Genomic DNA, 22040 nt, shown 5'->3' on the forward strand with positions numbered 1-22040 from the left:
TTCCGGTAGCTTTTTGCTTTATCTCTGTAACCTTTGAAAATACTGCAGACCAAATACCACTTTCCTTCACTTCCATTGCGGAAGCTGCCCCATCCACATCCCACCTCACTACTGTGCATTGTTATTATCCTTTTTTTATTTTTTTGCTCTCTTCTACAGTGTGTATTTTGTCTCTGTCCCCCTCCCCTCACCCCCACAATCAGTCTCAGCAGATGGCTGCGCCTCCCTGAGCCTGGTTCTGCCAGAGGTTGCTTCCTGTTAAAAGGGAGTTCTTCCTTCCCACTGTTGTCACGTGCTTGCTCAGAGGGGGTCATCGGATTGCTGAGGATTTCTCTGTTATTCTCTCTGAAGTCCAGGGTCTTCATCCGACCCTGGACTTCAACAAGGGCCCCAGTCTATGAACTAGCCCCACAGCCCACAACATGTTGAAGTCTTCACCAAATTTGACAGTGGGTAGCAGGTGTTTTTCTTGGAATGTGGCGTTTCCTCTGCCATGTAAAGTGCTTTTTGTTATGACCAAAACACTCTATTATTTCATCAGTCCAAAGCTCTTTCTTCCTAAATGAATCTATCTTTTATTTTGACAGCAAATGCGCACCTCAGGACCATTTATGTACAGCCCTGGTTATAATTTCCTGTGCATTTCAAACCTTGTTCTTTCTGATTTATTTATTTTTAAATATTTAAAGTAACATGGCTGCTATGAGGCCAGCTAGGATCCCTGTGGACCTTGACCTACAAATGATCCAGGACGGATGGGATGAAGAGCCCATCAGCACTGACTCAGAATCTGACATCTAAGATATAGAGGACCCAGACTATTGCCCCCCCCCACCCCCCACCCCCCCCACTGAACAAGGCCAGTCAGATACAGAGGAGTCCTCTGATGAGTCTTCTGAGGAGGAAATGGATATTGAGTCTAACAGAATGAGCCCCTCTTACTGCTCTAGCCACAATATTCTGAATTAGTCGGCCAGGGCTTGCACCTGGGTTTAGTACTTTCTCCCCAGTAAATGCATGGAAGATGTTCATGTCTGATAATTTAATAGAAGAGGTGCTGACATGCACAAACATAGAGGCACAAAGAGTAGCCACAGACAGGGGAAAAGAGTGGAAAGATGTAATCAAACATCCTGGCGTTCATTTGATTGACCATTCTTGCAGGAAGTGAGAAGAACTGGGATGTACCAGTCGGTGTGTTTTTTGGGAGTCCTCTGCATAACCCATTTACAAGGCCACTATGTCAATTCAAAGATTTAAAGATATTTGCCCTCTCTTGCACATTGATGACAAGAGGACCAGAGCCTACCGACTGAAAACAAACCACATGGCAGCTTTCTGCTACATATGGGGCGTGTTCCTGGTTAACTGCAGGCAGAATTTCATCCTCAGTGATTGTGTTACAGTGGATGAACAACTTGTGCCTTTCAGAGGGAAGACCCAGCTTCTGCAGTATATGCAGAGCAAGCATACAAAAGTGATACAAAAACTGCAATTTCTTAAAATTAATGAAAAAATAAATAAAAATGTCACAAACATGTTTTATGAGGAATACCTGGAATATGAAAATATTACAACTCTTCGTTTTAAAGATTTTGAAGAATAACAACCGAGTTTATAGCAAAATGCATTGTTTCTATTTGGGGTCATTTTTGACCCCACTCGTGGAAGAGTGTAGGTATTGGTAGGTTGTGCATCCAAAGGTTAAATACCTTTTCTTATGATTGGACACATCTGTATTTAAAGTTCAAGACTTAACAAGCTAATTTTGTTGTGTACCCAATTCTTTGCACAGCAGGTTTTTACATTAAATTTCATACAAGTAAATACTGCTTCACTAAAAATCTTTTTCTGGAAAACACAGCAGTACTCAGATATTCCTAGAAAATAAAAGACATACCACTGTCATCTTTTTTGGTGAAAACAGAGTGAATTATTATGATGCTGAGAGGGGTTACCAAATGTTTTCGTGTGAGTGTAAATGCTATTTAATTCATTTAAATAAATGTTTCTGAGCTCCATGGAACAGGTTGGATCAGTGTTAGATTTTAGTTTTTTCCCCTTCCAGCCCAAAAAGGTTAGATTATTTTGGTTTATATTTACTGTTCATCATCTTATCAACAAATTTGTGTATATTTTCAACCTAACCATTTGATTCATTAAAACTATTTTTTCCATTTTTCTCACCAAAATGGTCCTAATGCATGTCCCACAGCGATGGAGCAGTCAGCAATGTTGACTTGTTGCAATAAAGCTTAAACCAGTTTGGCTGGGCTCTTTCTGCGTGGAGTTCACAGGTTGCATGTTTTCTCTCACAGCACCAAGACATACAAGGTTAACTGATATCATTCTAAAGCAATTGTACAAGGATGGATAAATTGACATCCTGCCTAGTAATCAAAGGTGTACGGGTGTAACACATGTATTTGCAGCTGTTACAGATAGATTAGTTATAATTTCACATCAATGTTTCCTTTAACTTTGCAGAGATATTCCCACGTGATGCTTCACTGAAACCAAAATGTTACCCATAGATCTCAAAGACCCCCTGTGGTTTCTCATTTTACCCCCCACCCAAAAAGACCTGCTGTTTCAGAGGGTTTAGAGATAACCTGAACTCCACCGAAGTATCCTCAATGAAGGGCTACTGAAGAGTCTTCTTGCAGGTTACAACCCTCGCACTTTCTATTTTACAGCTGCACAGTAAACAAACGTACAAAGACACAAACTCCGCTCCAGACTGTTTTATTTTTGGATGTTGAGGACATGTCCAGCTCGGTTAAATGATAGAAAACAAAGTCCCAAATCCACCAGCTATCATGGTCGCTGGTTTACTGGTCCTTCAACTCCTTCAGCCTCCTGATAGCGGACTTGACTGTGACAGCAGATGTTGTGCTGCAAGAGAAGTTGGGGGGGTGCAAAGACAATTATTAGCTTCTACAAACACAACATTCTCAATGTTTTTGAAGGACGGACACGTTGCTCTGTAGTGAGAACCACTTTGGTTTTTGTGAACTCGCCAAGACCAAGAACATTCACTTTTCTTTGAAGCCTTTTAGCATCAACGGAGAAACAAGCATTTCCACTTAAGTTATTGGTTTGTTACTTATTAGACTGAATGCAGTGTTGCTGTAATTCATTTTTATTTTTTAAACTTGCTGCTATCTATCCAGCCTCTGCCTTTCCTACCTGCTGGTTTCTCTCCAGGTTACTACTGTGCCAGTTCTTGATATTAGTAAGCTCCTTCTCTAGAGAAAACCTTGGCCAACAGCCTGATGCACTCAAGCACAAAATTCTTGGACTCAAGTTGTTAACAAGTCTTCCTCCTGCTATCTGGAATCTAAGGAAACCATGTGGAGAACTGGTTCATGTGCCACAGTCGAGCAAAACACCTACCATCACCAGCAGCAGGCCAAGATACGTAGAGCTGGAGTATCAGAAGCTCACCGGAGAGGGAGCTGGTTATATAGCTACATCACATTTGTCATGCACCATATAAATGCAAACTGCATGTAAAAAAGTGTGTGCACAGCACAAAGCTGGACACATACCCTTTAAATGATCACTCAGGCTGAGTAGATTGAATTTCAAAGTTTAATTAGGTCTCTAAGATGACTGGATACTTTTTTCAAAGTAATGTAGTGAGTGATATGAATGTTCACTGAGTCAACTCTGGCTTATTTATTTTAAAAGGACACAATTATTTACACCTGATGACCATTAAAGGCTTTAACACATCACACAGGTGTTCTGAGTGTGGAGGGGCACAATCAATGCAGGTGGAGGGTGAGCAGAAAACAAACAAAGAATCCTGCTTTCGCCGTGGGCACACTGTCACCCAAGTTAGAAAAACTTAATGATGAGAAGAAAAAAAAAAAAAAAGACAAACAGCTGAGGGAATTTTTGAACCCCTTTTCTAATCATAACTTCAGCGTCTGCAGCAGTCGAATGACAGAATTAGACCAAAGAGGGAAAGTAACCTACTTGTAAGTCCAGGCACCTCCAGCCACTGTCTTTCTACAGGACCCACAGTGCCAGATTCCAACAGCCCTCCTCTTCATCTTGGTCTGTAAATACAAATTTGCATAGTGAGAACACAAAAGTGGAAACTCAACTTATCTGGACACATCCTTGAGCACTACAATTATGTAATGTAAGCAGCGTAGTCTGCAGAAAGCATTTCTAACACTGACCAGGTCTTTGCTACTATACATTATGTGGGTGGTCTCCACTGTTGTCCTTACCTTTCCGCAGAAAGAGCAGGTGTACTTAGCATGCTGGGAGATTTCAATTTTCTTCACCATCTTCCTCAGCGACGCGCCATAACGCGTGCCATATTTACCAACGATCCCCACCTTCTTGGTGCGCTTGGCCTGTGGATAACATGAACACACAGTGAGAAAATACAGTAACCATGGGATTTTGTGGTTTAAAACTACAAGCAAATGGCTTCAGCATTCTGCCGTTACTACTACAGGAAGAAGTGTCGGGAGAAGCGCCCAGGGTGGCCCCAGAAAGCGGCGAAAAAAAAAACTACTTCTGACTATAATCCTGCAAAATCTGAGCAACAAGGGTGAAGAAGCTGCTGTGACCATTAGCCAGCCAACATAAGCTTCCTTTCAGCAGGTTAGCCAAAATGCTAACTAAAGTCAACTGAGCAGTTCTCGTTTAACTGTATCAAACGACCACTTTTTGGTGGGGCATTACACATTTCAGTTCGGACTTATTTAATTGTGGACGCTCAAAAGACCGGGACTTAAGGAGCTAGTGTCACTAGCCTGCCCGGTACTTGGAGCTCACACAGTTTAGCAATGGTGGCCGCCATTTCTGTCTCAATGGAGAATGAAAACATCGTTTTTACTGCTGATCCAATCCCAAAACGGACATAAATGAAGGCTAGGTATGGCAAAAAAGGTCAACACGAAACCTCCTAATAAGCGATTATATCATTTATAGCAGTGAAACTGTAAGATTGACAAGGATTAGGGTCGGAACAAGCTCTGCTCACCATCGTTTCAGTGGGAGACGTAGGTCCAAAGAGGGATTGCTTAACGCGCAGGCGCGATTTACTCAGTCCGTTCACGCTGCATTCTGGGACTTTGAGTTTTCGTAAAACGCAGACATTGTACAAAAACGTAAAAGTTCGCTTACGATAATATATATAAATATATTTTTTAGCTCTGGTATTATAGCTAAATTAGAATTTTTGATAAAACAGCGTAATCTACGGAAAACTATAAATAAAAGATATTAACCCGTTACCATGGACGCTTAAGCTGATATGCGCATGCGTATTAATGTGGCGTACGACAACATCCCTGCGGCTGCGAGTTGAAGTCTTTGGTCAATTAGCTTGTCACGATGTGGCTTTTGTTGTTTGTGAATATTTAGCCCATTGAAAATATTATTAATTTAAAAGGAAGTTAAATGTTTTGCTATGAAGCTAACACGGAAACTGGTTCTTGCTAAGGCGAAGGCCTCCGACTTGGAGAGCGTGAAAAAACTGAACTGCTGGTAAGTGCATCCATTTTGGCATACCAGTAATTTTGTTGCCCTTTTAATTACATAGTGATCATTGACGTGAACAGGTACCATTTGTGTTGTGTCTCCTATCTGTGGTAACGTTAGGTTACATCTTATTTTTGCAGGGGATGCAACTTGACTGATGTGAGTAGCAAACTTGGATGTCATGTTTACTCTGACAATTAATTTAGTGTTCATACTTAATGAAAGTTGCATGGATTCATGTGTCTTCTAAGATTTCTATCTTCGCTCAGATGCCAAACATTGAAGTGCTGACACTGAGGTAGGTCCCTTTGCCACACACATAAAATCATTTCACAGTCACAAATGCACAGACTCATTTGGGACGACCCAGTAACACCAGGCTATGATTCTCTTTCATCTGTCTGCAGTGTCAACAGCATCTTGTCTCTCTCTCCTCTGGCTGGCTGTCTGTCTCTGAGTGAACTCTACCTGAGAAGGAACATGATCCCCTCGCTCTCTGAGCTCTCTCACCTGAGACCGTTAACTCGTCTCAGAGTGCTCTGGCTAGCTGAGAACCCCTGCTGTGGAACCGATGCCACCCAGTATCGCCTCACAGTGCTTCGCTGCCTCCCTCGTCTCCAGAAACTCGATAACCAAGGTGACTGTGTGATGTTTTGGGGCCACACTACCGTCTGCTTACCTCGACTGTTTAAGCACTTTATTAGCAGCCACTCATCTTCCTCATGAAAAAGTTGAGGTTGAAAATCAGTGTCAGATCTAGGAAGTTGAATTGAAGTCTGACTCTTACTGTAGCTATTCTTCAATGTTTCCTGTGTACAGTAGTGACAGATGATGAAATTTCACTGGCTCTCATGGAAGGTGAAGAGGTCACAACACCCCCAGGTAGTATCCAGAACCAGCATACAACCAACGGATTTCAGGATGCAGAGACAGAGAACGACCCTCTAAACTACAACATGGAGGAGACAAAGTAGGTCTTGTGGCCTGAAACAACTTATAGTTTGCAGAAAATGCGAAAACTGAAGTAAAATTAACAGAAGAAAATATTTCTGTTAACTTTTGTTTCTAGCAAAATCAGAGAAGAGCTGGGAATGAAGCCACTTTCCAGAGACAAGTTCTCTTCCCTTTCCTCTCCATCAACCAGAGAAAGCAAAACAATCAAAAAGGTAGCTCCTCTCATCACCGTGTCCCTTAAAATTTTTGTGGGCCTGGACTCTACTAAAGTAGCTTTGTATGACTCACAGTTCAAACAAACGCTCCTCTGTCTTGGGCTATAGCTTGGTGCCGCCTTTCAGTTCACAGAATGTCTGAAACGAGCTGCCTTGCCAGCTTTCTTTTGATTGGCCACCCCTCATGATCAAACGTTCAAGCATAGAAAGTATATAAAAGATGTGTGTAACCGCCTCAGTTGTTTTCGGGACTCTGTATTTTGGAGCCTCCACTTTAGCTCTATGGCGATCTAGACTTTTCCACCATTTGGTTGGCATTATCAGCTGATGCTAGCAGCAGCATTTATAAGCTGTACATGTGTATCTCACAAAAACACATAACAAAAAATGAGCATTCAGTAACAGACTAAGGAAACTGTGCAATTTACTGTGCTAGCTATATCTTCACAGCAGACCATATCATTTTTTCAGACAGTTTATTCAATTATGGCAACAACTGACCAATACAATAGAAATGTAGAGTTTAGTGTCCCAAACTAGCAAAGTTGAAGTCTAACCAACCGAGTCCACGCCACTAACTTAAGGCCAAATGCAAATGGGTGAGTTACTGTTGGGTACTAGATTAGTCAATACTGCCATAACAGTACTACTGTGCCTTTTTTTTTTTTTTTTTTGGCCTTTGGAGCATATTACCCTCCTAAGACCTGAACTCTTCCACGGCATGCATTTTTAACTTCTCTTTGATATTTGGGCATATTGGGACACGATGAATATAAAAACAAAAAATTACCAGATTTTTATTTTTTGTTTCTAAGTGAAATGAGAGCCACATATGAGGATATTTAAAAATATACGTTTAAAATTGATAGAACAGTAGCAGTATAATGTCCTCGTAAGTGGATATCAGGCCCTTGTAGAGCAAAATTGAGTAGTTTGGTCTAAATAACCCAAAATGTGACGCCAGGTCCGAGGAGGTTAATGGTATTATCTAAGAAATAATGACCTGGTGCATAGTTGCATAGCACTAATTAGCAGTTATGTGTTTCTTTGTGGTGCACTCATACTGTTTATGGATCCAGTTTGCTAACCAAGCTTGGTAGCATTAGATGATAACTTGGCACTCCATCCTGTTAGTGGAATACTATCACTTAGAGTAGTATGAAGATGAGCTTTAAGGTTATAGGACTGCATGCCCTATGCAGATGATTACTTGAAACTGACCTTGCCTAATATTAGCATCCAGCACTGCAGGTGTGTATATAGGACAGATGATGTGGAAAAGCATAATAGAGCCAATAGATCTATTTATATTGTGAAATTCATTCAAACCTGGAATGTTTGGTTTGTAATCTGCCAGCTAACAATAAAACTTGTGTTTTCAGTCGCACGCTCTTGATGCCGTTTTGCTGCTGCTGAAAGATTTGGATGAAGAGGAGCTTCATGTTGTACACACCGCCACACAGAACAGACTTCAGATGTACACACTGGACTCAGAAAGGCTTACAAAGACACAGCAAACACAGAAAACTGCTGAAATCCAACATTGATACGTTTCACAGCATGCGCTCAGGGCTAACCCCATCCTTCCACATTTAACACTAAGCTCAGGTTCATAAAAGGTGCCCACTTTGTCCCATTAACATCTGCTTGCAATATGCATGGCATGACACTACTTCAGTTCCAGCTTTCACATGTGGACTCATCAGTTCCCCTGCTGTCTTTTTATAGCTGCATGCCTTATTGCTTTGTAAGAACAAAAGATTGTATGTTTTGCTAAATGTAAATCTATTTCTGTAAAGAAAATAAACAGCAATGCATTAACTTTAAATGTTTTTATTTACATAGATGTTGGCTGTATACGTGAATGTCAGAGGTGCAAAAAATACATTAATCTATAATTTAAACTGTTCAGAACCCTGGGGCTCACATCTTATTCCAATGTAACTGTGCTGCTGCACATCTGCGGGAAGAGATGATTCATACGTCTGAAGTCTTGTCCACTCAGTCACCCTCTTCGTTCTCCAGGAAATCCATCAGTGTGCTTGCATCCACAGCAACAATCAGGTACTCTACTCCATCTGCTCCCTGAAGCAAAGCAAATAAATGTGATAAGCCCCAGGTACTGCAGACACTTAATGAATGAGAGTTGGGGAATTCTAAAGTGGAAGTCCACCTTGCGTGTCCGTATCAGTTTGTGGTCTCTGAACTCTGTCAGCTGAGTCCTCAGCGTGAGGTCAGAGTTCACCAAGAATGCCTCTCGACATCGCTGGTAGAAATCCTGGAATGACAATCCTGCACAGAGGACAAACTGATTACAAACTGCGCTAGAAAACGGGGACATAAAAGCCGAATGTGAATGCGCACCTGCGTATGAAGGATTATCTTTGTTTTCCAGCTGGAACTTGACCAGCAGTTTAAAGATTCCTCTGCAAAAAGAAAAACAAGCAGTTGAGTTTTCCCCCCCCAACAGCTCTGTACATAATGAGAGAGGTCAGACTCGAACAGAATTTAGAACCGAAATCAGAAATGAGTGAATAAAGTCACAGCAAAGACAATGGTTGTCCAAAAGAAACAATATCATTCTCAACAACAAACAACCATATTCCCTATGAGTATATACACTTACTATTTTTCTTGGCTTCAGTGTCCTGGTAGAAAAACACTTGCTGTGTTGTCACTCTTGAAATAAAAGCTTCATAAACTCTTTGAAAAGCTACAAGTTTTGAAGCACTTCTCACAATAAGATTTGACTGTCGAGTCTGTACATGCAGTTTTTTGAAACTGGTCTGGGCCCATCTAAGACCACAGGTGAAAACACCTGTTGACCTTCTGCAGTTTGCACACAGACCAAATCTGGGAGTGGATGAACAATTGCAATCATCTATATTTACTCCCAACTAGATAATAACAGCTGCGTGGTGAAGATAACCTTTCTTTGATTTCTCAAGTGCCTTTAATATGTTTCAGCCACTGCTACTCAGAGACAAGCTACAGGATGTGTCAGTAAACACGTTCATCTCATCCCAGCCTGTGACTGCTGACCGAGGCTTTGGTTCAATCATCTTTGCAGAATTGTTGTAATTCAGCCAGGTAATTTCACAGCATCTGTATCGGATTCATGTCAGTCTTCATTTTGTTTTTCTGAAGCCATTCAGATGTGGACTTGCTAGTGTGTTTTGGATCATTATCCTGCTGCAGATCCCAAGTGCTCTTCAGCTTGAGGTCATGAAAAGATGGCCGGACATTCTCCTTCAGTATGTTTTGGTACACAGCAGAATTTATGGTTCCATTTACCACAGCAAGTCTTTCAGGTCCCGAGGCAGCAAAACAGCCCCAGAGGATCACACTTCCACCACCATATTTTACTGTTGCTATGATTTTCCTTTTCTGATATGTTGTGTTACTTTTACACCAGATGTAATGGAACACACACCTTCCAGAAAAGTTAAACTTTTGTCTTTTCAGTCCACAGAGTATTTTTCCAAAAGTCTTGGGGATCATCTGGGAAAACTGAAACAAGCCTTTACGTTCCTTTTATTCAGCAGAGGTTTTCATCTTGGAGCTCTGCCATGCAGCCCATTTTTGCCCAGTCTCTTCCTTATGGTGGAGTCATGAACACTGACCTGAACTGAGGCAAGTGAGGCCTGCAGTTCTTTGGATGTTGTTCTGGGATCTTTTGTGACCTCTTGGATGCAGTGCTCTTGGGGTAATTTTGGTAGGCCGGCCACTCCTGGGAGGGTTCACCACTGTTCCATGTTTTTTTGCCATTTGTGGATAACAGCTCTCACTGTGGTTCGCTGGAGTCCCACAGGTCCCACCTCTTCCAGACTGAGAGATCTGAATTATTTCATTTCTCATTTGTTCCTGAATTTCCTTGGATTGTGGCGTGATGACTGGCTTTTGAGGATCTTCTAGTCTGCTCCACATTGTCAGGAAGGTCCTATTTAAGTGGGTTTGGATTTTTCCCCTTAATAAAGAAAACCTTTATTTTGAAAGTGCATTTTGTATTTACCCGTTTTATCTTTGTCTAATATTTAAATTTGTTTTATGATCTGAAAACTTTAAGTGGGACAAACATATAAATAGGAAATTAGGAAGAGGGCAAACACTTTTTACACCACTGTATTAGTGATGGGCAGGAGTGCAAAACACTATTGGATGACTTTGTGGAGTGGACTAGGAGGAATCACAAGGAAGCTAATATGCGAGCTAACATTTCTCATCTGATGTCATATTTAGATCCTAGTATTTCAATAACTCATTAGCACCTCATTAAGCTCCTCCCATGGCTCTCTCCTTGTTCATTTAGACAGAAGATTAAAAACAACTACCCAGTAGGTCTTTGGAGTTACCTTGCATTGGGCGTTAAGCTGCGAAGCACATGTGTGAGGGAGGACAGAGCCAGAGCGCCAGTCTGCTGCACCAGGAGGGAGTTTTCATACGATGTCTCCTCCGAGTAGTGCTGGAACGTCACACATTCCCACCACAGCCAGTTAAACTGGCTCTGCTTCAACTGGTCCCACACTGAAAACAAGCAGGATGTATTCAGGATAGATTTCAACAGAATTACCACCTCAGTGCAGACTATTATGAACACCCACCCAGTGGAGCATTGATGTGGTCTAAAGAAGCCACCATGTGCAAGTTTGGCAGGGATGCCAGCTGCCCCAGTGCACTCTGGGTCTTCTCTCCTCGCAGCGTGGGTCCGTCTATATTATGGATGAGCAGGTACACGTGCAGATCTGGGCCTGTGAGGACATCGGTGTAAAACATGCGGTACAACCACACATTCTTGGGATGCACAGGAGTTTGATGGGCTTACTGTCTTTTAAGGTCTGGGAGATAAACTGGATCTGGTCCGAGGGGGTTCGGAAAGTTCCCTGGTGATCCAGAACCTCACACGTCAGCGCGTTTAATATCTGTGAGAATTTAATTTTCATGATCAGGGATATTTATTTTATTATGCAATTTATGCAAAATATTTTCGTGTGTGTGTATACTGACTGATTTAAGAGTAATGGAAGGGAAAAATCCATTAACCACAAGGTGAATTTCTTGCGACAGATGAGACTCCCTGAAGTCTTCCAGCAGAGCTTTTTTGCTTCCCAGACCATAGACCAGCACGCTGAATCCCAGCCTACACACAGACCGGCACAGACACTTTGTACTGCTCTTAAAACACCAGAGAATGCACACAACTACGTTGCAACCTCACTTACTGTAACTGTAACATCCATTTGCTAAAGTGGATTCTGTGTTTGTCGTGCAGCTGCTGGATCTCTTTTGAGTAACAGGATTGTTTTCCCTCCAGAAGTCGGACCAACGTTTCCTACAAAAACAAAAATAAAGATAAATTCACACTAAATCTATTAGGAAAGCAGCTCATTTACAATGTTTCAAAATGCAGTTAAAAACAAACCCTGTCAAGTTTAGGGGTGTTTAAACGCTCCAGAGTTCGGTCTGACGTCAACACTTTCGAGCTGCCGTGAGCTTCGAAGTACTCCTCAACCATACTGGGCTGGTTCTGAGGTTCAGGCGTGCTCTTGCTCTTCTTGGCAGGAGTCTTGTAGAGAGCTGCTGATAAACCTTTACTGGGTGTTCTCGGGGTGGTCACGTTCTCTTTATCCTCTTTCTTTCCTTTCTGCTCTTCCTCCAGCCCATCTTCATCCTCCTCCTCACCCGAGTCAGAGGGTGAAAGCTCGCTGTCGCTGTCTGACCGCAAGCTTGGAGCTAAAAAAACAAACAAACAAACAAAACATTTAGATTAGAGGAAAGGTGAAATTTCACTTAGAATGAATTGAATTATTCCCAGTCAGACTCACTTGCTATTCTCTTCCTGAGCCTGTGTGGTGTTGTAGAGACAAACTGGACCTTTTTGCTCTGCCGTTAAGTAAAAATAAAATAAAATTCTTAAGTTGGCACCAGAGGTTGCTGGCTTTGGACTTTAAGAAGTTTAAAGGTTTCTATGGTCTCACCTTCTGTGGTGTTCTGCTTTCACCTCTAAGGTCTGAAATAGAAGAAAAGAAAATACTTAACTGTGAGAAAATGAGCAAAAAGATGAGTATACGGAAAAGATGATGAACGTTTATTGTACTCACTCCGCCCCGTTCGACTGGGGGTTGAGGGTTCAAAGTTTGGGGTCGCGCTGAAGCTCACGCTTTTTCCAGGAGTCCGAGCCAGCTCACTTGCTGTTTATGAAAAATGTGCAACACAAAATGAGCATATACGATGTCTAAAGAAAGAACTGGAAGGAGATGTATAATATGCAAATGTTTTCCGATCTATGTGAGAAGACAATGGAGGCTCTCACCGGTTTGGGCCATGCTGTGGCTGCGTTTGACTTTCTGAAAGGTAAAGATGGAGGATCCAGCCACTCTTGACAAGCCATCTTCATCTTCTGTAAATCCAAGAGAAAACTGGTCATTTTAAAATGAATTTAAACAAGAAAGAAAGAAAAAGCCTCAGATATTTTCATGCATTTATACGAAGCTAAAAATTTCACAGCATTATGAATGTTCAAATTTCCCACCAAAAATTATATGCCTATATGCCAGTATTGATAAGCATATAATATGTCAATATCAGCGATATAGTCCATCTTACAAACACACTTAATGTGTGCAATGGAGTGAAACTGAGGTGTACAGAAAGTCTCCTGTCATAATCATAAGTACCTCTGTGACAGGAATATTTTTTACAAGGCTTTTGTAGGGATTTGAGCTAACTATATGCAGTCTCTGTCACTAAGTTGAATTTCAGCTGGTGAACCAGCACTTGCTAAATTCCACATTTGTACTTTGCCTGAAAATCAGCCAACGTCTGTCTGCATTTTTCCAAACGTATTTGGGTAAATCTACAAAGAGCAGTAAAGAGCTGAGTCAGCAGCATCGTCAGCTGATCACGGTCTGTCTGCAAAGAAAACAAACCTCCCGGTGAAGAAAGTCATTACCCCTGCTCAGCACTCACCTTCTGCGTTATCTGTTCCTAAAGCTTGGACATAATCCTGCTCATCGTGGACTCCATTTTCATCTCCATCATGTTCCGCATCCTCTCTGCATCCCCGTCGTCCAGCCGGGCTCTTAAACTTTACCATCTTCTGAACGGACCCGGCGATGCTCTGCGCACCTTATGGAGGTACGCACAGTACAGAAAGCACAGTCAGAGAGACACAGAAGTGCTCGTAAACTAACATTTCTACAGTAGCAGAGCATCCATACCCTCCTGCTTGTCCACGATGTGCTCCAGGACATCGCCATCCCCGATGAACTTCACCTCCAGCACACTCATGACTAAAGATAACAACGACAACCAGCACGACTTTAGTTAGTTGCTCGTAACACTACAACATATAATTTGCTTTTCAGAGGTGTAGATGCTAACGCAGGTTTTCAGTCAGTGCGTTTCTATTCACGAACAGTGAAGGGCGGCCATTCTTCTCAAACAGCGAGAAGCAGCCCTGCTTCAACCAGCGGCCACACGCCGAAAGTCCAAATAAAAGTGGGAAATAAAAACAGAAACGCGTCTAAAGCGACACAACTTACTGTACAGCGTCAGTACCGCCACATGAAAATGTAAACACAACTTTCACACAGTGACAGCAAGGCAGTGTGCTGCTGGGACAAGTTTCCGCGCCATCCCGCTGAAGTTTTTAAACCACGTGACAAGTGAAAGGTCATTCAGTGGCCAACTGGAACGCTGCTTCCAGCTAAAACCACATTTCCCAAAATGCACTTCGAACATCAGCTCAGTCTGTGCGGCTAAAACCCTACAGGGGAAGGGTTTTTACCGACTGATTAATTATTATATTTTCAATAAGTAATGTAGGTTACTATTAATGCGAATGATGTATTTTCTGTAATATTTAAAAAAAACATTTATCACCAAGATATTTTTTGCGTGTCCGTTCAAACGCTGGCACTTATTTATTCATAGATTACAGAAAAATAGAAGATTAAAGGGGACCAAGAAAATCTTTATTTTGATAGAAAAAATAAATCACAAAAGTTTGCAGTTGTATATAAAGGGTCATTCATAAACATTTATTAGCATTGGTATTAACAGCTGATAGCACAAGTGATATGACTTTCTATTAAGTCATCACTAGCTAGGTCTCCTTGCAGACAGTGAAAAACAGGTGCAGAACACAAAAATTAATTTTAAAGACATAACATTAGTGCAACATGGTTTCTGTTACAGTATGAAACTTCTGAAGCCCACAGTGAGAATATTTTCATTAATTATATGTTTTACCATCAAGATGGCACATCTCACTAACAAAGAAGGAATCGCTGTATGTGTTTCTAATGTGTAAATTATTTGGAATGAGTCTCTATATATCTCACTTGTCCCAAAGAGACAAGAAGGGGGAGACATCGTCCAGCTCTTCACCACCCGCGAGTGGGCGTCCACTTCCCTACCAGACAACCCTTGGAGTGTACATGGTACACAGGATGCATCACTGCTGTTGCACATGACTGCAGAAAAAAAGACATTGTCTGACAACAGGAAAATGTACAATAAAACTGATGTGTCAATAAGATGTACTATAAATCATTCAGTACTAACATGGTAGGGAATCAGTGTGAGCAGAGAGCCCAGGGGGTATTTGCTGTAGTCCAGTTGTCCTGAGATGGGCTCCACTCGTCCATGCTCCTGGGTCATAGACAACAACCTGGAGGGACACGGCAGTCACATTTAACATTGGTACTGAGAGTAAAAGAGAAAAAAGATACTAAAATAGACTGAGATTTTTTTCCCCAGAGCATTACTTGAGGTTTGGATGCCCCTCGATCACAGCGTATCCAGTGGGAAGTTTTCCAGCTCCGTCCAAACTGAGAGAGACAAGCAAGAGTAGGTGAAAGGTTAAGTTACATGGTTGTTCCAAAACAGAGCTTACACTGATGATAGCAGGGATGAGTAAAACAAAAAACAGAACTTAGGGGATAGGTATTAGCTCCCATTGAATGAAGTTGAACCCACCTGATTCCAGCCCATCCACAGTCAATCAGGAGCTGGTTCCTGTGTGGACAGTGACCAATGACTCTTGTGAGAACCCTCACAGCCACGTCCTCCATACAGCATGAGCCAATCATAGACTGCTGCACATCTGCATGCCACAAACATGCATTTAAAAGAAATTGTAATTTAAAGGCCCTTTTGAAAAATATATTTTAAGTGTGACATGTCTCCCGACTATTCCTCAGCTCAAAATACCAATAAGGTCATTTATCCTGCCATACCTATAGACTGTTTAATAAACCTCTGCTCCAAACAGGCCGTTTCAGCGCCTGTAGCTTTAAACATTGTCGGGTCCCGAAGTCAACTAGAAACATGTCGGGCAAGTAGACAAAACTACGAGGCAGCTATGTGTCATGACCTTAAGAGGACAGTACTGTCGGGGACTGTTTTTATAGGGCAAAGGGCTCTTTTGATTCTACGCTTCCCATCTGATGTGAAGTCAAAGGGCGTGGTCTTTGTCATGTTTACTGAGTCACGCTGGGAATATTGAATATACACAACAAATAACGAAAAAGTGGATTTTACACGTCACCTTTAAACTAGGAAACAGTGGGTCTATGTGTACACACCATAGAAGACGTAGTTTCCTGGGTGGACCTCGCTCAGCTGCGCCATGTCTTTGACTGGATGGCTACAGGAAGGGGTGGAGCCAATGCTGGACTTACAGATGATGCCAACAGCCCTCAGTCTGACACAAAAAAAATCCCAAAACACACAAACAAAAAACAAGTTGAAAGTTAATGCAGAATTATTCTCCCAGATGGCTCCAAAAGAGAGTCAATCACACCCATGTGAAAATGCTCAAATTTAGAGCAGAAACATGTTTACAGTCTGGTGCAAAACATGGGATACATCATTTTTAGATATGATGTATGATTTTTTTTGTTGCTTCTGGAAACAAAGCTGCGTGACTCAATACAAGAAACCTGTGGGCTGTGAAACCAAAACAAAGATGTTAAAACAGCTTATAAAAACTAATTTTCAAGAGTATGAGCAACAGCTGTTATGTCGTGTGCGTTCTTAAATAGCCAGTGAGATAAAATTATTGATTAGAGCAGCTTTAATGAGTCAGTGTATTTTTTTAAGCTTTCAGCTTACTTTTCCATGAATTGCAGAGTCAGTTTGGTGGTTTCCTGGGCAACAGCCTGTATTTGCTCAACTCCTGTGCAGTAATAGGTATTCCCACAGTGGGCGTACACTCCTGTAAGTTCCACGCCCTCCGTCTTAGCGATGGCTTCAGCCAGTTTGAGCGCTCCTGGCTCCGAGTGCAGGACGCCAGCTATGACAAAGAGCCGACACATGATCAATCCTCGTGTTAACAGAGAAGTGAAGTGTAGCTCAGGCACTTATGATTAAATCTATCGTGGTTTCCCTGCACGTTTACCTCTCCCATTGCCACAGTCGAGTTTGAGCCAGGCGTGCCACTGCCGGCCATCTTTCAGGGGTCTTTTTCGGAGCTGCTCCAAAGCATCAGGATGGTCCAATAAAATCTGGAAGAGATCCAGTCTCTCTGACAGGGCTGCACAACGCTCTACCTAAAGACACACAGAGACATACATTAAAAATGGCACAGAGAGCACAGCTGGGACATTAACAACTAACAAATATAAAAGTGATGAGAAATTATGTCAAAGTAATGGCATAGAACTGGAGCTATTTTACATGCAAGTGCTATGGCGATATACATGTATCATATATTTACATATATGTATTGTTTCTAGTGATAATATTACTAAATATGATTCATACATTTTCAGCAGGCTCAGTTATTAATAATCTATTTTTTCCATTTCTAATGTTTTACAGCTTTTATGATTTCACAGAATATAAAACAAGGACACATTTAAAGTGTGAGCTGAGAGAACCTTATCAAAGGGAATAGAGTAGGCATAGAGGATGTCATCATATCCATGGTCAGCATAGAAACAGGCCTCTGCCAGGGTGGAAACCACTATGCACCTCTGTGATCCACCCGTCATAATGTCAGCACACTCACTAGACACACACAGAGACCTCATCAGAATCCTGTATACGCAGCAAGTCTGTAAGCATGTGCTGTGTGCGTGTCTATGCATGAGCGTATGAATCCATACAGGGTTTTGTGGGTCTTCATGTGTGGACGAAGCTGGACTCCCAGTTTCTGGCAGCGCTCAATCATCCTCTGGGCATTCCTCTTCGCTTTGTCCACGTCCACCACAAAAGCAGGAGTACACAGGGCTGAGAGAGGATCTCCCTCCATACTGGCAGCACTGGAGTGCACACGCACGCACGCACGCACACACACACACACACACACACACACACACACACACACACACACACACACACACACACAAAGCACTTCAGATATTTCCCATGCAATTAAATTCTATTGCATGATTGGCTCAACCAGCATATTTCAATAGTTATATTTATAAGTATCTGCTATACATGCACGAATCAGCAAGTAAACTTCATCACACTTGGGTGTAGTTTTGCAACGTCTCTGATTATGTAATGCAGCGCACTTTGAACTTTGACAACACTAACTTAAACTTAAACACTAACTTTACAAATGCACTGCAACTCATCAAATCGTATGTGATCCAATTCACTCTTTAAGCAGTTTTTTATTCCTCCTCTTTTTGGTACTATAAAGACCTTCCGATAATATTATCGTGCATCATAACGATAGATAAATTAAAATCATACTGCTTTCGAATCTGCATAATAGCGTTTGTGAAACAGTGAGGGAACCACCAGCACATTAACAAGCATCGGAAACAACAACAATAACAACAAAAAATGCAGAAATATGCAGCACAAACCACAGCTTACCTTTTCAAAACAGCGAATTTGTTTTTTCTATGGAAGTTCCGATCACATTACTACGGTGTCCTCGAGGAGTCAAAAATAATGAAAAAAGTACAATCAGGGAGAACCTTTTGCAAATCATAAAATAAATCATAGAAAAAAAAATCTAATATAGAAGCATAGTAGCATATAATACAGTAGCAGGAACAGAGCAGGAGGGAAATAGAGAGATAGCGAGCCAGGGACAACAACAAGAGACAACATCGTCACGTTAGAAAGGTATAGTCATCATCCACAACTATTTTCAGTGGCGGATGAAAAAGGATTCAGAAAGTTTATCCATGCAGTGAATCCCATGTTTGCGATTCCAAGCAGGAAAACACACTCCCAGAAATCATCCCAGACCTATATGACAGAGAATGTGTATCTTCTTCTTGTTTTGCATATTTTAATTTATGTTTTATTGTGCTGTGGTTTGCAGTGTTTTGTGTTGTTTCACTTGAAAATTTGTTTAAAAGGAAAAAGCAGAACATTTAAAAGGTTAAAAGTTGAAATGTAATTTTTTTTTGTTGTATTTTATAATTTATTTATTAGATTTTATGTGGAGTGAATAAATAAAAGTATACTTACGGTGGCCCCTAGAGACAAAGCACTTACAAACTCCAAAACACAATGGAAATGCTCCAGGATCATAGTGGCTACACAAGACAGGAAGTACTAACGACCAGATTTGGTGTGGTAGTAACAGGTAAATGGACTTTTTTTTTTAAATCATTTGAATATATATGAGTGTTTGTGTATAAATACACAAACAATACACATATGTTTCAATTGTGTAATTTAAGGTAGCTCTGTTTTGAAAGTTCAGTTAATGCAAGCAATGTGTTTTGGAGTCTAAGGTCTGTTAATGGCTGCATCAAAGCATTTTTTTGTTTTTGATGCAAGCTACCCAGAGTCATGCGCCCAGCTTGGGAATTCCTTCACACTGTCATCTATCCCAGGAACAGATGAATCCCAGGAAATGAACCAAATATGATCAAATGAATGAGGGCTCATTTAGCTGTGATGGAAGTGTAAAATGTTGCTCATAAAGGTGCATGAAATGATCTTAGAGGGAGATTCCCTCTTGCCACTTTTCCAAAGTGTTGATGTATGAGATAATCATCAATTCATCAGTTTTTTAAAGTTAAGATTTTTTAAAATGTGATTTAAACCCACACCAAATAGCTTTAAAATCCTTTGTTTAAAGTTAGAATGTGAAGCGACCCCCCCACCCCCCACCACTGCGTTGTTATCGGATTTCCATGATGGCTGGTGAGCTATGCTAATTTAAATGGCACACGGCTATCAGAATGGTCACGTGTCTGTCTTATTAACGAACATTACAGGTGATCACGCGCGGTGAGTTACAGCCAGCAAGGAGTCAGGCAGTTTTTGTGTGCATGTCTGTGCACGTGGACATTTTTATAGCTTTGTTTTGTCTTCACAGAGTCGTTTTCTCATTCATCCAGCGCACCACTCACCCTTTTTATTTATTTATGTATTTATTTATTTATTTATTCTTTAGCTTTTTTAAATGCTGATGGAAATAAAGCATTTGCCAGTTTCCCACAACTGCTTTTACTTTGAAAGCTGGGCCCAGAAGTATTATTTTATCCTGCAGTAATCCACAGGTCACATCGCTGCTTGGTGCCAGAATAATTATGCCGATGCACTAACCAAAAATGAAACTCAATGCTTTACAATCCCGTTGCCTCCAGATATGAAAACAGCCCTTTAGGGTTAAATATTCAAATCTCAGACACGGATTCCCTGTCAGAATAAATATTTCAAGCTTTCTGTTAACCTGTCACCAAATTTACATTTTGAACATTTGATTTTCAGTATGATTGTTCAAATCTATAGATTTTGCATCTCTATCATAGATAGCTTGGCCAATAAAGGCCTGAAACTGTTCCCCAAGTGACTCCCCCCCCCCCCCCAAAAAAAAAAAAAAAAAAAACCAATAACAACAACAAAAAAGCAGCACAGAGAAACCTGCAGCACTTTTGGCAGTAATAACTTGAAGCAATGATGTTCTGTATGATTTTATTGCTGTTTCACATCACTGTGGAGGAATTTTGGTCCACTCTTCTTTACAATGTTGCTTCAGTTTATTGAAGTTTGGGGGTATTTGTTTATGCACATCTCTCTTAAGGTCGCACCAACGGATTTCCATCAGGTTAAGGTCTGAACTTTGTCATTGCATTGAGCTTCTGGAATACTCTTCCCCTGTCAGTGAGGGAAAGTGCAAGTCTCCCTATCTTTAAGAGTCACTTAAAAGGGTGGCTGAGGCACACGCAAACATGTGATCATGTTTAATCATGCTTTATGTTGGACGTGAAAAAGAGTTAGTGTATTACAAAAAGGGAAACAACTATTAGTGTAATGGGTCAGTGCAATATCAGGACAGTCAGGGCATGTGTGGGGTTTGTGCAATATAACTGATGTGTTTCCGTTATTGTTATCTGTATTGTCCTCTGTTTTCCACTCTTCTTGTCATTGTTTGTTCTAATTTAATGTGATCACTGTTTTTGTCCTGTTATTGTTGTCTCTGTATGTTTTTACTAATTTGTGTGTAACACCAACCTGCCAGAGGGTCTGCAGATGGAAATTAGCCCAAGGCTATAATCTGTATTAAACTGATGAGAAGCTGTGTTCACCCCAGAAAGCTCCCAGAAATTTGGGCAAATGTCTGCTGTGAAATTTTTAGCCAAACCAAATTGCAGGTCAGTTTCAAGCTGAAAATTATGCAAGTAGTCCAAACCGTTCCTGAGATGCAGAAATGTTTTCACATACACAAAATTCAACGATTGTGCCTCCAAACAAATTACACTTACAAATGCTTGTACCACAAACGATGAAAACAGGAACTGCAAAGTTGAGACTGAAAAGTGTTACACTTAAAGTGATAATGTGACAGCTAGCCATTCAGCTGACTCATTGGTGACTGTAATAAATGCAGGTTTCATTATAGAAGAATATCGAGGAGAAGACAGATGGCAGGGAGTCAGAAACGGGGGATGAAAGTGCAAGATGTTGAGGACAACTCATGAGCCCAGGCGTCAGGTGTGAACAACAACAATAACTGGGCTGTATTTAGGTGTAGAGATCACATGACCATCAAAGAGCAGTGTAAGAATGGGAGAAGATTAACAGGGGAGCAGAAAAAGAGGTTTATGGACACAAACTGGGAGAGGTGGCACGCTCAGCACATTAGACATTTCTCAGGAGGGTTGAGGACCCTTTTGTGTGAGCGAGGCTTGGGTCCCAGGCGGGGCTCCTGGTTCTTCAGGGATGTGTCATCAGGAAATGAGGAAGGCGTGGGCTCAGGCTCTGAGGGTGCCGAGACAGCAGCGGCAGTGGCAGCGGTTGGCTCTTCCTTGGCTGGTGCATCGGCTATGGGTGCTGTTTGTCTTTTGCCACAGGCTGGCTGGCTTTGGCTTCGTGAACTTGAGGAACTGAAACAAACACGCTGACACGTGATGTCAAATTGGACACAGCCATCGTGAC

The 22040-nt window shown here is 41.5% G+C and overlaps 4 protein-coding genes and 1 long non-coding RNA gene across 10 annotated transcripts; 2 read left to right on the forward strand and 3 right to left on the reverse strand.

Moving 5' to 3' along the window:
* Positions 1 to 2729: 2729 nt before the first annotated feature.
* On the reverse strand, positions 2730 to 5273 carry rpl37a (ribosomal protein L37a). The gene is made up of 4 exons (XM_026149677.2): positions 5009 to 5273; positions 4245 to 4373; positions 3985 to 4067; positions 2730 to 2895 (listed from the first exon to the last, which is right to left on the reverse strand). The coding sequence occupies exons 1-4, from the start codon at positions 5009 to 5011 to the stop codon at positions 2832 to 2834; spliced, it is 279 nt and encodes a 92-aa protein (XP_026005462.1). The 5' UTR covers positions 5012 to 5273; the 3' UTR covers positions 2730 to 2831.
* Positions 4259 to 4520, forward strand: LOC145421805 (uncharacterized). The gene is made up of 2 exons (XR_013903175.1): positions 4259 to 4395; positions 4478 to 4520. It is a non-coding gene; the product is annotated as an uncharacterized LOC145421805 (long non-coding RNA).
* cfap410 (cilia and flagella associated protein 410) lies at positions 4576 to 8498 on the forward strand. Of its 4 annotated transcripts, XM_026149675.2 has the most exons (8): positions 4576 to 4626; positions 5471 to 5514; positions 5649 to 5667; positions 5760 to 5806; positions 5916 to 6145; positions 6328 to 6478; positions 6578 to 6674; positions 8060 to 8498. In XM_026149675.2, the coding sequence occupies exons 4-8, from the start codon at positions 5778 to 5780 to the stop codon at positions 8222 to 8224; spliced, it is 672 nt and encodes a 223-aa protein (XP_026005460.2). In that variant the 5' UTR covers positions 4576 to 4626; positions 5471 to 5514; positions 5649 to 5667; positions 5760 to 5777; the 3' UTR covers positions 8225 to 8498. The 4 variants fall into 4 exon arrangements, with proteins under 4 accessions (XP_026005460.2, XP_080148763.1, XP_026005458.2 ...); XM_026149673.2 differs by lacking the exon at positions 4576 to 4626 and having other exon boundaries at positions 5274 to 5514; XM_026149674.2 differs by lacking the exon at positions 4576 to 4626 and having other exon boundaries at positions 5279 to 5514; positions 5778 to 5806.
* On the reverse strand, positions 8495 to 14359 carry orc2 (origin recognition complex, subunit 2). Of its 2 annotated transcripts, none has more exons than XM_026149671.2 (16): positions 14219 to 14359; positions 13895 to 13966; positions 13644 to 13802; positions 12988 to 13074; positions 12776 to 12865; positions 12653 to 12684; positions 12500 to 12557; positions 12097 to 12407; positions 11897 to 12006; positions 11682 to 11814; positions 11500 to 11596; positions 11279 to 11425; positions 11030 to 11201; positions 9042 to 9103; positions 8851 to 8969; positions 8495 to 8762 (listed from the first exon to the last, which is right to left on the reverse strand). In XM_026149671.2, the coding sequence occupies exons 2-16, from the start codon at positions 13962 to 13964 to the stop codon at positions 8679 to 8681; spliced, it is 1731 nt and encodes a 576-aa protein (XP_026005456.2). In that variant the 5' UTR covers positions 13965 to 13966; positions 14219 to 14359; the 3' UTR covers positions 8495 to 8678. The 2 variants fall into 2 exon arrangements, with proteins under 2 accessions (XP_026005456.2, XP_026005457.2); XM_026149672.2 differs by lacking the exon at positions 14219 to 14359 and adding an exon at positions 14058 to 14132.
* A 269-nt stretch (positions 14360 to 14628) lies between these two features.
* On the reverse strand, positions 14629 to 18654 carry LOC113010517 (D-serine dehydratase). 2 transcript variants are annotated; one of them, XM_026149610.2, is made up of 10 exons: positions 18513 to 18654; positions 17789 to 17944; positions 17561 to 17690; positions 17080 to 17230; positions 16794 to 16974; positions 16265 to 16383; positions 15657 to 15783; positions 15446 to 15508; positions 15243 to 15348; positions 14629 to 15151 (listed from the first exon to the last, which is right to left on the reverse strand). In XM_026149610.2, the coding sequence occupies exons 2-10, from the start codon at positions 17932 to 17934 to the stop codon at positions 15062 to 15064; spliced, it is 1113 nt and encodes a 370-aa protein (XP_026005395.2). In that variant the 5' UTR covers positions 17935 to 17944; positions 18513 to 18654; the 3' UTR covers positions 14629 to 15061. The 2 variants fall into 2 exon arrangements, with proteins under 2 accessions (XP_026005395.2, XP_080148761.1); XM_080292635.1 differs by having other exon boundaries at positions 14629 to 15172.
* Between the last annotated feature and the right edge of the window lie 3386 nt (positions 18655 to 22040).

This window comes from Astatotilapia calliptera, chromosome 18 (genome assembly GCF_964374335.1).
Source record: "Astatotilapia calliptera chromosome 18, fAstCal68.1, whole genome shotgun sequence".
NCBI lineage: Eukaryota > Metazoa > Chordata > Actinopteri > Cichliformes > Cichlidae > Astatotilapia > Astatotilapia calliptera.